Source organism: Zingiber officinale, chromosome 3B (assembly GCF_018446385.1).
Source record: "Zingiber officinale cultivar Zhangliang chromosome 3B, Zo_v1.1, whole genome shotgun sequence".
Taxonomy (NCBI): Eukaryota; Viridiplantae; Streptophyta; class Magnoliopsida; order Zingiberales; family Zingiberaceae; genus Zingiber; species Zingiber officinale.
The window spans coordinates 106244013-106258826 of record NC_055991.1 but is presented as its reverse complement, the minus strand read 5'-3'; the positions used below and the strand labels follow the sequence as shown (position 1 = coordinate 106258826).

Here is a 14814-nt window from a genome sequence, read left to right as displayed (position 1 = left end):
TCTATGTTTGTTAGCGTAGCGGAATACCAAAACAAACAAAGACAAACTAAAACCTAGATGCAATAAACAAAACAATCAAACCACTAACACGTTGATTTATGTGGTTCAGAGATTAGGGCTCCTATTTCACGGCTGTCCGTAAGGTGGACGATCCCTCAATTCGTCGGTGGATCAATCCCTAACTCCGGCTAGTGAACGACTCTTTCTCAGTAGAGAAACTTCGCTACAATCTTGATCACGAACACTTGGATCAACGAGAGCTTTGAGACTAATTAGGGATTAACCACCTCTAATTTCATCACACTTGGACTTTGCCTTGTTAGAGCATCCACATCAGATACCTTATTCAAAGATTTTATCCTAAATTTTAGATAGGATAACTAAAAACCTTTGCATCAACTATCCTATCCATTCCCTAAATTATGTATTTATGAAGAGTACTTTTATAAATTTAGGAAATCAATTTCATTCCCTAAACATTATAGAAGAGAGAGAAGAAATAAGGAAGTTGATATATGGTCTATTGAAAAGTGGATATTCAAATTTAATAAAGTAACTTTTTTACCCTAAATTATGCATTTTAGATAGGGAAGTTGGTGTGAATGCTCTTATACCTGCATCCTGCACACTCACAGGCACCTATCAAATACAACAAATTATCTAACTTAAACTTTTGCCAAAATCAAAACCTAGGGTCGCACTGATTGCTCCAACAATCTTTTCTTTTTGATGTTTGACAACCCGTTTAAGTTAGGAAAATATATAATGCAATAACATGTAAATATATATGCAATCTACTCATGCATATATCATGGAACCTAATCCTAGGCTCTCCCTTCACCTAAGTTCCCTCGTGAGCTAAAATTTCTTGCAAAGGTATTTAGGTTTCCCACTTAAACCTAAATTTCTCCCCCTTTGCCATATATCAAAAAGAGCTCCAATAATATCCCAATTATTGGACTCTTTTAACTTCTAATGACCATTAATCATCATGTATTAATCCCCCATAAGATTACATACATGTATACCATCCTTTTGGCCATTTCCTAATACTGAAAAACAGTTTCAGATTATATTAGTTGACTGCCCTATGCCCCAGTCAGCCGCTCTCATCGAAATAACCTCAAAGACTCATTCTGTGTTCGATGAACATTTTTACCAGTCGACTGGTCTTTGATAGCTGTCGACTAGTACAAATTTCAGCCAAAAATGTATTTTTGAACCCAATTTCAGAAATGTATAAGAAATTCCACATACATTCAAAAATTCTCAAATTTTGTGGAGAAGTTTATTTTACCATCATCTACTTGAAAAAAATATATTTAAAAATATATCTATCATGGATCCCAAGATTGACATAAAACCCAAAACTATCTAAATGATTCAATTGAACCTTGACATAAAGTTCTAGTTTTGACTTTCTCTTAATGTATCTGCCTATATTAGACCATACTGCATCCCTAGCATTAGTTTATATGACATCTATACATCTAAAACCAATTTTCATACAATATGAACCTCATTTCATATTTCTTGCATGACAACTCATCTCAATTGTGTCAATTTCTTCTCATTCATGACTCTTCTAGAATCTTAAGCAAGGTCTACTTGAGATCCATTGACCATGGGTCCCCATTTAACTCTTTGAGCTCCCCCTAAAGCTCTTAACTTTAAACACCTCCCTAGGCGACTCATCTAAAGATATGAGGCCACGATGGTGCACCTTAGGTGACGATTGGTTAACCCATTTGACCTTCTTTTGCTTAACCTTTGACTTTTCCTTGTCTTTGGTTGATCTCTTCTTGTCCTTAGATGACTTTCCCTTGCCATTTCTGACCTTTCTTTGCTATAGTCATATGCCACCCTAGTATATGATTCTTCTCTAGCCATGGAGGATTCCTCCTTGCCATTTGCACTTGCAATCATTGCATGTGACTTTCTTTTGGCCTTAGGGAACTCTACTATGACATACTTGCCAAAGTGCTCAATGGATAACTTTCCCTTACCCTTGTTTGATGAAGACTGGTATCCCAAACTGAATCTATCACCATTGGATGTTTGACTACCCAACATTATACCTAATCCCTTAGATCCAATATTGAATCTCTTAAGGGATTTCTCTAACCCATAAAGCTTTTCCCTCGAAGTTTGATTTTCCAATTCTAGGTTTCTAACCCTAGAATCCACTTGTCCACCATGGACATTCCTAGACTTACCTACCTTCATAGGCATGTGCCTCCCATTCTTGGGATTAATGTCTTGGTTTTCAACTACTTTCCTCTCCTTAGGCAAAGTAGATTGTTTTTGGTTTGATCTAACCTTAACATTATTTTCCTAGGGTTATCTACTATGTTAACCCTATTCCTATCGTTGTATCTAAATCTATAATTATGCATGGGTAAATAATCTACTTTGTTATCTCTAGCATGCATGCGCCTAAAACTTGAATTAATATTATAATTAAAGATCAAGTTAGGGATTACCTTCCTACCTACCATTGGAGCTCTCCCTTAATATGAGCATCCACATGACTTCATTTTCCTCCATTGCTTTAATTGCTCCATCTTCATGAGCGCTCCCTTCCTTGGGCACTTTGTGTGGTAATGCCCCCTTTCACCACGCGTGAAGCAAATGATGTGCTACTTCTCCTCCTAGGCACCACCCTTTCTACAATCCACATTAGATTCTAAATGAACTTTAGTGGGTTTAGGGTTTACCTCCTTTACCTTCTTGAGCGAAGGACACCTACTCTTGTAGTGTCCATTTTCCCACACTGAAAGCACTTGATGTGCTTTAATCGCTCCATCTTCATGAGCGCTCCCTTCCTTGGGCACTTTGTGTGGTAATGCCCCCTTTCACCACACGCGAAGCAAATGATGTGTCACTTCTTCTTCTGGGCACCACCGACACCACCCTTCCTACAATCCACATTAGATTCTAAATGAACTTTAGTGGGTTTAGGGTTTACCTCCTTTACCATCTTGAGCGAAGGACACCACTCTTGTAGTGCCCCATTTTCCCACACTCAAACACTTGATGTGGTTCTTCCCGTTCTTCTCGGTAGATGAGGTTAATGGTTGAACTTCCAAGACTTCTTCATCTGTCTTGGATTCTTCTTCCTCCTTTGAAGATGTGGACAGTTTCACTTCCCCCTCTAAAGATGTGGCTGATTCCACTTCTTCCTCATTGGATGTTGAACACGTCTCCACATCTGATTGGTCCTTCTCTTCCTTTTAGACCAATGAGTCATTCTCCTTGGGCTGCTCCACTTCTCGTGCTTGTGTAGGATCTTTATAAAGAGCAATCACTTTGCTCCATAGTTCATGAGTACACTTGTACTTACCTACACGTGACAATATTAGAAGGTAATAAATTCAATACAATTCTAATTTTCTTGTCCGCCTTCGATTGTAGCCTTTGCTCCTCGGTCTAATACTGTAGTCAGATGCACTTCTCCCCTTTCTCCATTGGAGCTTCAAAAGGAACTAGCAACACGGTCCAATGGTCCCAATCCATTTGGAATCAAGTTTCCAACTACTTCCTCCAATACTTTGAAATTTTCCAAATCGTATGGAGGTGAGATTCGAATATCTCATCCTAATGGCCCTTCTGCCTCCATCTTCTTCCTCTAGCACTTGCTCCTCCTGCGATTAGTCCAATGAAAAGTGACCTCACTCCGATATCAATTGTTGGGACCTTGATGATCGACTAGAGGGGGGTGAATAGATGGTCACCCTCTTTGATCGCTTCCTACGCTTGTTAATGCAGCGGAATACCAAAACAAAGGAAAACTAAACCTAGAGGCAATAAACAAAACAATCAAACCTCTAACACGTTGATTTACATGGTTCAGAGATTAGGGCTCATACTCCACGGTTGTTCGTAAGATGGACGATCCCTCAATCCGTCGGTAGATCAAACTCTGATTAGTGAACGACTTGGTGGAGAAACCTCGTCATAATCTTGATCATGACCACTTGGATCAACGAGAGCTTGGAGACTCTAGTTAGGGGTTAACCACCTCTAATTTCATCACCCAAGCCAGCCATCCCAAGCTATAGAGCTTAGGGGAAAACATTCAAGCTATTTTCTTGCTACTAGTCGACTGGTAAAGTCACCAATCGACTGATTTATGTGGAAAATCGATCGTTATACATCAACGGCTCGATACTAGTCGACTGGTGCTAGAACCAGTCGATTGGTGCCAGAACCAGTCGATTGGTCCACTTTGGTTGAGAGAGCAAAAATTTTCTATTTTCTCCAATCGACTGGACCAGTTGACTGATGAACATACCTGTCGATTGGTCACCCTAGACTGAGTAAACAGAAGCTCACACTTGCTACTTTTGAACCACCAGTCGATTTGGACATGTACCAGTCGACTGGTAAATCCTAACACTAGGGTTTTTACCTCGAATATAATCACTTAGCACATGTCCTCGTCTTCACAACTTGACCTTGCCTTCTAGCCTCCTCCATTGGCTTGCGTCCCTCAGATGCTTCCCTATCCTTCATGCTTTGCCTTCAAGAGATTTCTTCGGTCTTGTCCTTGTTGTCGGGTCTTCTATTGCCAAGAGGCTCCTCACTTCTGAGACTTCAACCTTGCCAAGTCACACTTGGACTTACACCGCCAAGCCTCTACACTTGGACTTTGCCTTTGCCTTTGCCAAGATCACACATGGACTTTGCCCTATTGTACCTGCATCCTGCACACTCACAAGCGCATATCAAATACAACAAAACTTAACTTAAACCTTTGTCCAAACATCAAACAAGCATCAAAATCTAAGGTCACACTGATTGCTCCAACACAAAATAATATATAATCGGATTTTTGATGTTCAATGGGATTATTTATCCCTCATGCATGAGATGTTTCACTATTAGGTGGGCATCAAATCGATTTGAGTCATGTCATCCTATAGTTTAAAATATCATACAAAAAGCAAAGAAAGCACTTGTATGAGAAATAAATTAAGTGAATTGTAGAAAAATAAAAGTAATTGAAGATATGGCAATGCAATTATTGTCTAATTAATTGTTAGCAAAGTTCCATTTGTATCCAGTGTTGTCAGTCAGGATCATGGTTTGACAGACACATGGTTTGAAATCATGTGTCTGTCATAATGGTCGAAAGGTATTGTTCTAATAATTCACTAAAACTCAGATACCACTCGACACAAGATTCAAAATCTTAAGTTGTGTCGTAGTTTTAGTAAAAAGTAACTTTAAATATCATGTCGACATTTCAATGCATGGTGTCGGCTACAAATTGAAGGTTGAAGGAGAAAGGAGATATTTTGTGCTGAGTGATACAAAGTTTCTATAATTTACCAAAATGAAATGTTTTGATCGTTTTTTCCAACATAATATAAGATTTAAAATCATACTCGATGTAGACAATGACTCCTTCCTATGCTTCATTTCCTTCAACTTCAATTCATTATCAACATCATGCATGGAAACATTGATATGATACCGAACAGTATCGTTCCGGTCAAAGACCGAAACTTTGACATGACTCGAGATTTTGAATTTTAGTTAAGATTTTGATTAATTTGCATCTCCTAAAGCTGCACTCATATTTTCTTTTAAGTATAACATTTCATGGCAATTGAGGAAGAATGGTAGCAAATCCTTTTTTTACCATATCTACCTGTGTTCTAGAAAATCCTATTTAATGCTATTTTAGTATTTGATTCCATATTGATTCTAGAAGCTTTACTAAACAATATGGCGTGCTTGTGCAGGAAGAATTGCTCCTAGAGCATTTTGCTGATCTTATCAAATTTGTTAAGAATAATGCTTGTAAGTTGGCATGTAATAGCAATTAGTACCTTATTCGCTGCATTCAATCCCAGCCTAACTCAAATTTCTCTTGATGCTTATATTAGCTGAGGATACAATTTCTAGTGCTGGGAGGCCCACTGTTGCAGATGTTGATCCATTGGTGAAGGATTTCGCAAACAGGTGGAAAGTTGCGATCGAACTGATGCACAAGGATGTTATTACTTCTTTCAGCAACTTTTTATGTGGAATGGAGATCCTGAAAGCAGCATTGACGCAGCTACTTCTGTACTATACAAGACTCTCAGAGTGCGTGAAGAAAATTCCTGGTGGTTCTGCTCTAAACAAGGACTTAGTTTCCATATCATCAATATTATTCGAAATCAAAAAATACTCGAGGACTTTCTGATTTCCCCAGATTAATATGCAACTCCCCTCAAGAAGTTTGTTTTGTGTTTGCTGCTGATGAAAACAGCAACATAATTATTTGATCAGGACGTTCGGAGATTGCCCTGCATATGCACTATGCAGGACGTGTAAAATGGCAAAAGTGATTCATCTAGAACATATAAACACAAAATACTTACAAAGTTTCTTTTAATTTCTATTTCATTCTGTTTGAACCACTTAAGATTTTTATAAATATTGATCTTGTAAGTGTGATGAAGTTCAATCATGTTAATATTAAATGAGTGATTACAAGTATTATTATTATTATCTTATAATTACTCAAACGTGATTCATGTAGGGCAGATAACATTTGTTATAGTCTCTGATTGCATTGTATTTGAACTTCTTAAATAACCATAAGAAATACACCATGTTTTGCAAACAACCTGACTGAGATCCTTAAATGTCACACCATCCACATTTCAAGAGATCAAAATTCCAAGGCTAAACGCTGGAGCCAGAACCCTCACTTGAAATTCTTCAATTTGTTTAAGGGTGTGAGGATACCAAAGAAGCTCGAAGAGATCCCAATCACCCAATGGCACAAGTTGGCTGATCTTTATCTCTTGCCATTTAAACACTGGAAAATTATCCTTGTCAAACTTGTCTTAGAGGTGGTGAGAAGAATGACCTTGAATTGATAATACTTGTTTTGCATGCGATTGTGTACTATGTTAGTCGTCATATGTGTTTCTCGATTTATGTTGATGGTCAATAGAAAATTTTATTAGGAATGGACCGGTCACCTAATAATAATTAATGAGATTAATTAAAATTATCATTTTATTTAGATGATATTTTAACTATTAATTAATTTCCTAAATGGAATGCTTAACATCAAAATGGATCGGATACATACAATATTATTATCTCTTAGAAAAATACGCATTACCAACTTTGACTTCTGTTTCTCCATTTAAATTAAGAAAGAACTTCAGGTAGGCAGCTACTACATATATGCTCATTCCATGGCCACATGCGTGCATATTTGCCCACTTCGCAAGGTACAACTCGCACGTACTAATGCGTGTTTGACATGACAATACATACTGCATGCACGATGGTGGTTATATAAATACATGCCATATGCGTGAACCTACCTGTAAAAACAAAAAAGAAAGAAAAAAAAATTTAATGCATCTATCTACTTCGCCAATATGATACAGTGGAAAATGGAATCGCAGACTACAGTGGAGGTTGAGATGCAACTGTTATTCTACCTGTATACACATGCCACTGCTAACTGCTACGTATCTTCGACCACCATTATATGACCTCAATCATGAGATGTTCGATTGAGATGAAAAAAATAGTGTTGTTGTCTGGTGATTGATTGGAGGTATCAATGGTGCACGAGGAAAAGTAGCAGTTATCATTGGCTCACACATGATGCATCTCAACTAAACCTCCAAGCCATACATGGTGGGGGAACCCACCACTGTTTTTATTGATTTGGATTTATTCACCTGTTCAGTCACTTCACGATGCTAGGAATCAGTCTGGTTCAATTAATGAAAGTTTCTAGATAGATCGAAGTGAATTTTAATATGATTACCTCAAGGATATCAATCATCTTCTTTTGTCGAGTGATTAATTTCTATTGATATATATGTGATGCATCCCGGGTAAACCAAAGAACGAACACTGTCGCAATTCCAAAGGAGGAAGGAGAGGAGTCAGAGGGTGATGAAGGACACCATCAATATGCATGGCCTTTTTGTAACAACTTAAGCTAACAGGTCATTGCAGTACTTTTGATGATAATTAAGGGGTCAAAATAATTGCCAAATGTGGAAATCATTTAATATTCCTATGCATAAATGGAATAAGAAAAGAAATAGAAAAGCATTACGAGAGTTTGGAGGTTGTTGAGTCTAACAAATGCTTGGCAACACACTTGAAGACCCACAAGCAATCTTTGTTCTTTGAATTCGCGTGTGGGGCTAGAAATGCTAAGAAATTTATAGTTAAGTTACCAATGGCATTTTGTTCATTTCAAATTTTCAATACTAGAGTATGTGCTAGGTCATACCTTTACTAAGTTCAAGATCTAAAGTTCTAAAGATTGGTTGTTGATGAACATAAACGGTAATAATGAAAACAAAGATTTAGTTTTGAGTTGTCAGGGGCATCTAACACCATAACATGTCAGAATTGATCCTTAATCAATGAATTCAAAACTTTTTGAGTGAAAAGACTGTTGGTGTTAAGAGCGTGAAAGAGTGCCTCTTCCCCTTCATATGTTGGTGTTAAGAGGGTGAAAGGGCGCCTCCTCTTCCCTTTCATCTTTCAACCCTTTCACTTTCCTCCATTAATGGAGGTAGAGGAATAGTCATCTTCCTTTATAAAAGAGTATCCAAGGCAATTGGTGCAAGAAGAGAAAGAGGGCTGCATGTATCAGGAAAAGATTGTCGTGCTGTGTACGCAGATGAGATCGAAGCACAACAGAAGTACTGTCAAAATTTTGCCGAGACTGTGTATCTTGCAGAGAAGAACATCCGAGGCTTGGGATTTGGCTCATGGAATTTTGAAGAGCTTTTTGATTCGTTCGTGATTGTTTTTCCGACGGCAAGTTATTCTTCGATATCTTCTCCGGTCTTCTTCTCCGAGCATCACAGTGAGTTTTTCGTTTTGTACGAAAAGCGAAGATCAAGATCTACTATAGGAGATCACTGTGAGTTTTACCGTTTTTGTATTTATGTATTTTTTATGCTTTAGAACTATCAACAATTGTATCAGAGCATTAGTTCTAAAAATTCATGAAACTTACCCCATGTCGAGAGAACATTGCTTGCCGAGGACAACATCTCGAAAGAGGGATGCTGTCAGCAACACATCGCTTGCTGGCAGAAACATTGTTGTTATAAACAGTGTTGCATCGAGTCGAAAAAAAATGCGACAGCGTCGCAATTTTCATCGAAGTCGAGCTTTGCATGGTGGAAGGTCACTGGTGATGTTTTTTCTAGGACCAACGAGAGCATCCGGTTGGTCGGGGATGCACCCATTGCCGTCGATGCGGCTATGGGTTGCCTTTCACTGTTTCTGTGCAAGCATACGCCGATGAATACGTTGGTCCAAGAGCGATTAGCGTCTTGCGTCGGAAAGGGCCAACAACTACCCCAAGATGCCATCGGTTGGCTGCTATTGTCAACGATTGCGTTCGTCGCGGTTCGTGAGGAGTGAAAGTGTGTGGCCAAAGGAACAGTCCTGGAAACTCGAACAAGAAGAGTTTTCAATCCTGGATAATTACAGGATATGGGCATTGATTCGTTTACTGCCGAAGAATCCAAAGGTGGTAGCACACCAAATATAGAGGCTCTTCGAAGGAAGAATCTTATATGCATAATTGTGTGTGGAACTACTTCACCATGAGTTCCTAGAGGAAGATCTTGAAGAGTTTGAGAAAGATCCAGAGGAGGATCCTGAAGAATCTGAAGATTCTGAAGAAGTTTTGATGATAGATCAAATTGAAAATCTTAAAGTTGGTCTATCTAAGATTGCCTCAAATGAGTCTAGGTTGAAGGAGATTATGTTGACCACTGCACTAGTGTCTGTCCTAGTAGGAGTGGTGTTAGCCTATCTAGTTTATTAGAGTTATGTTATTGTTACTGCCATTATGTATGAATAGTATTAGTCTATTTAGTTTATGTCAGTTTGTTATATGTTAATAATATGCAACATGTTTATATGAATGATATGTTTATTCATATGTTGATTACTTTACATGATACACAATAAATGATTAGTTCATTTAATTAAAGAAATTATGATAGAATAATGATTAAGTTCATTAGTTGAGATGCGTGTAATAGTATTGATCAATGTTGATTTGATTAGTCATATGAATGATGAGTGAAAATGTAGTTATCACTTGATTTTTTAAACCAACTCAAATTAACATTGAGTCGATCATAAATTTCATGCATATAAATTACACTAAATAGTAAATAATATGTTTATTTATGTAGATCATGACAAATAAGAACATTATAACTAAACTCAATAATAGAGAGAAATTATATGAGGATAACTATAAAATCTAGTAGCTCATGATACAATATATTCTTGAGAAAAAAGAAGTTATTGAGACTATAAAACATGTTATGGAAGAACCTGTAGATGATCCCATTGTATAGAACAGACGAGATCTTGATGCCTATAAGACATGAAAAAAGAAGGACTCCACTGCTAAGGGAATATTGATTAGTTCAATAATGTATGACCTAATTTTTGAATATGAGTTGTATCTTACGGCTCATGCAGTCTGGGTAGCCATTAAGGAGAAATACAATGGAGTAAGTTTGAGCAAGCTTCGATAACTGACGATTAAGTTTGATAGCTATAAAAAGTGTCTGAATCTTTCAATGGTTCAACACCTCAGGAGATATCGAACATGATTTGGGAGCTTAAAACCACCGGTCATGAGTTGACCGATGAACAGCAGGTTCAAGCAGTTATTCATTCCCTTCCAGATTCTTGGGAGACCATGAAGAAGACTTTAACTCATAGTGAGAGTATAAAAACTTTCATTGACGTCTCATGCCATATAGAATTGGAGACAAAGATAGTTGAATTTGCAAGGATTTCTAGACTAGCCTATGTGGCTATTAGTTTTATTGGATCATCTGGATCCAAGAAAAAGAAATGGTTCAAGAAGGGGAAGGGAAAGAAGAAAGAAGTTGCTGTTGTGACACAAGGCCCAATCAAGAAGAAAGAAAGAAGACCAGACTGAAACAATACAAGTGTATCTTCTTTTCTTGAGTATTTTGTTACTAGTTCAGTATTGTTAGCTGATTCTTATTCTTTGTAGATTATAGATTTAGGAGCAACCAACCATGTAGCTTTGGAGTGAGTTACATTTGTAGAGTATCGACGGATACCAACTAGTAACAAATGGATCTATGTAGGAAACAATGTAAGAGTTGAAGTCAAATGAGTGGACACTTGCAAACTCAACCTCTATGGTGATAGTGTTTTATTTCTACATGATGTCTTGCATGCTCCTAAAATTCGACGGAATCTTATTTTCATTACAGGTCTTCTTGATTTAGGGTACTGTATTAATTTTTATAGATGGAGTGTTGAACTTAAGATTAGCTTAGTGTTAATCGAATATGTTTTTTCTTTATCAAATGATTTTATGGTTCTTGATATAGAACTAGATGTCAATTGTGCTATTGATGGTTATTTTTCAAACATTGCTCTAATTAGTAATGCAGATATAACTAATGAGATTTGACATGCTAGATTAGGACACATAGGATAAGAACGTATGAATCGGTTGGCTAGAGAAGGTATATTGGGCACTGGGCTAAGATTCACTTGTCTATATGTAAGCATTGTCTTATTGGAAAAGCAACTAGGAAATCATTTGGTAAGACTATAAGTGCTGAATCGTCATTACAATTAATTCATTCGGATATTTGTGGTTCAATGAATGTGAAAGTTAGACATGAAGCTTCCTATTTCATTACATTTATTGACAATTTCTCTCATTTTGGTCATGCGTATTTGATTTCTTATAAATTAGAAGCATTAGATTGCTTTAATCATTATTTGAACGAAGTTGAGAATTAATTAATGTTAAAACCTTCTGTACTGATCATGGAGGAGAATATTTGTCTGATCAAATGAGGTTGCAGCTGAAAGAAGAAATATAACTCTTCTAGATATGGTTAGGTCTATAATAGCGCAAGGTAATTTGCTGATCTCTTATTAGGGAATGCATTATTAGTTGTGGCCTATATACTTGACAAAGTGCCTTCAAAGTTAGTTCCATTCATCCCATATGAACGTTGGACAGGTAGAAAATTAGATTTAAGTAATCTAAGGCATTGGGGGTCAGTTGCTTATGTTCATGATAGTTCTCACAAGTATGAAAAACTGGGATCTAGGAGTAAAAAATGTATCTTTATTAGATATCATGAGACCTCTAAAGGTTATGTTTTCATAGATGAGCAACTAGATGGAACCATCTCCGAAATAGATTCGAAAGATACGACTTTTCTTGAAATAGCGTTCTCAATTAGAGGTGATGTTGATAAAAGTGTTTCTTTTTTTTTAGGAGGATGAGATATTATCAACAAGCTGAGAGGTGTCAAAAGAGATGTCTGAGTCTAATCAACCCAGTGAGAGTTATTTGCCAAGTCATAAGTTGACTTCTCAACAATCCAACTTATAAAGAAGTGTTCGTAAGATTAAACCTCGAAAATAGTTTAATATTGAGAATAAGACATTAATAACACTCTCAGTTGACACAATGAACCTCGAACGATTGAGGAAGTATTAAGATGCTCAATTAGAGAAAAAAAATGTAAGTTGCAATAGATGAGGAAATAGAGTTAATGAGAAAAAAAATTAAGTTTGAGATTTAGTCGATCTTCCTCTAGGTCAAGGGCTAATTGGGAATAAGTTGATTTTCAAAATCAAGAGAAAAGTGGATGGATCTATTAATCGATACAAAGCTCGACTAGTTGTAAAAGAATATATCCAAATGAAGGGTATTATTTTTGAAGAGAAGCTGATCTCATCTTAGGAGTGAAGATCATGAAAGATTGATCAAAAAATCTTTTGGGTTTGTCTCAAGAGGCTTATATCACTAAGATATTACAATACTTCAATATGTCAAATTGTAACATTGTATCCCAAGACTCTTGAAGAAATAGCTGAAAAAATCATACGCCAGTGCTATTGGCAATTTGATGTGCTCTATGTTGTGTACTCATCCTGCTATAAGCTATGTTATTGGCTTAGTTAGTCATCTCCAGTTAAACCCAAGATCGAGACACTAGAAAGTGGTGAAGAGGATACTAAAATACCTCAAAAAGGACAACAAATTATTGTATTTATTTCTAAGGATCTATGATGAGCTTGAAGAACTGTACAGATGCAGATTGAGCAGGAGACTTTGATGATAGAAAATTCACATCTATTTATACCTTCTTGCTAAATGGTGGTGTCATCTCATGAAATAGCAAGAAACAAGCTTATGTAGCCTTGTTGAAAATGGAAGCTGTGTGGCTTGACTTATGTAGCCCTGTCGACAATAGAAGCTATATGGTTAGGCTTGTGTAGCCTTATCAACAATGAAAGGTATGTGGCTTGCGCATCAGTTGTGCAACAATTTGTCTGGTTGAAAAGGTTTCTAAAGAATTTGAAGATTTTTGAGGACAGTGGGAGTTCTGTTATAGTGTACTGTGACAATCAAGCTGAGGATCCCAAATATCACAGCAAAGGCAAGTATATAGAATTAAGTATAATTTTGTAAGGGATATTGTGAATAAGAAATGATAATTCTTGAGTATATCCCTACACATACTATGCTTGTAGATCTTTTTACTAAGCCATTGATTAAAGAGTTATTTCAAGGATATGGGAAGTCTTTATGACTTCATAAAATATAATACGTTGTAAAATGTCATGATTTATTCAGTGTATATGTTGTTACATTTTGGATTAAAGTCTTGATGAGTATGTTGGCAGGTTGAGATTGTTCCACTCACATGAACAATCATCTATATTTGTTAAGTATAAATAGAGGTAAGACCGTTACTTATGAGACATCTTATGTAGCTGTGAATAGAGACATACCTATAATTTAAGGTCTCCTTGATAATTGTGTTAAGATGAGATCATTTATGTAATGATCAGAGTAAATGTACCCATCATTTACTTAAGGCCAGATTGGAATTCATTTGTTGAATTGAGGATTATACATTAGGTATATCTAGATTAGAATTTATACGATGTTAAAATTTGAGAAAACATGCATTCTTTTTAGTAAAGAGAATAACATCGTAGCATCTGATTTATACTACATGCACTATGATGATAAGAAGGGTAGTAGGAGAATGAATCCCTGCTTCTCTACTATGTGAGATCCTTGAGATTATAAGTTAATATCAATTTTATCCTAAACGACCATTGAACTATCTACTTGAAGTTATAATCAGTGTCTACTACTTTACCATGTTTCTTATTGACTATGTATGATTCGATCTATGGAGCATAACTAGAAAAGCAACTGATTAGAATGAATAGATTCTAGCTAAAAAGGAAGATTAAATAGATTTATATTTTTTAATGTTATTCACTGGTTGACCCATTTCTGTTATGTATAGTAATGATTGTGAATATTGAATATGTACATGCTCTTGACATAATAGTCATTGTGAGACATTAGAGATGTTCATATTGATGTAAATAAAGATTATTTAATCGGGATAAATAGTAAGACATGAATATATCCAAGATAATGGCAATGTGCCACTGGGAGATTGGATGTTTCCTAGATAATAGATATATACCACTAGGAGAGTGGCTATGTTCCATTATGAGAATATCTCAGGAAAAGGTTGTTGCGTTGTGTACGTAGATGAGATCGAAGCACAACAGAAGTGTTGTCAGAATTCCGCGGAGATTGAGAGTGTTGTAGCGAAGAAGAACATCTGAGACTTGGGATTTGGCTCGTGGAATCTTGAAGAGCTTTCTGATTCGTTCATGATCGTTCTTTCGACGGTAAGTTATTCTTCGATATTTTCTCTGATCTTCTTCTCTGAGCATCACTGTGAGTTTTTT

General features: G+C 36.5%; 1 protein-coding gene across 3 annotated transcripts in view; it reads left to right on the top strand.

Moving 5' to 3' along the window:
• The window catches only part of LOC121967228 (vacuolar protein sorting-associated protein 52 A-like), a 56788-nt gene extending 50293 nt beyond the window's left edge, over positions 1-6495 (top strand). For all 3 annotated transcript variants that reach the window (XM_042517323.1, XM_042517322.1, XM_042517324.1), the window contains 2 exons: positions 5751-5808; positions 5895-6495. In XM_042517323.1, coding sequence (XP_042373257.1) covers positions 5751-5808; positions 5895-6196 — 360 coding nt within the window. In that variant the 3' untranslated portion in view covers positions 6197-6495. The remainder of the gene's footprint in view (positions 1-5750; positions 5809-5894) is intronic.
• Positions 6496-14814: the final 8319 nt, after the last annotated feature.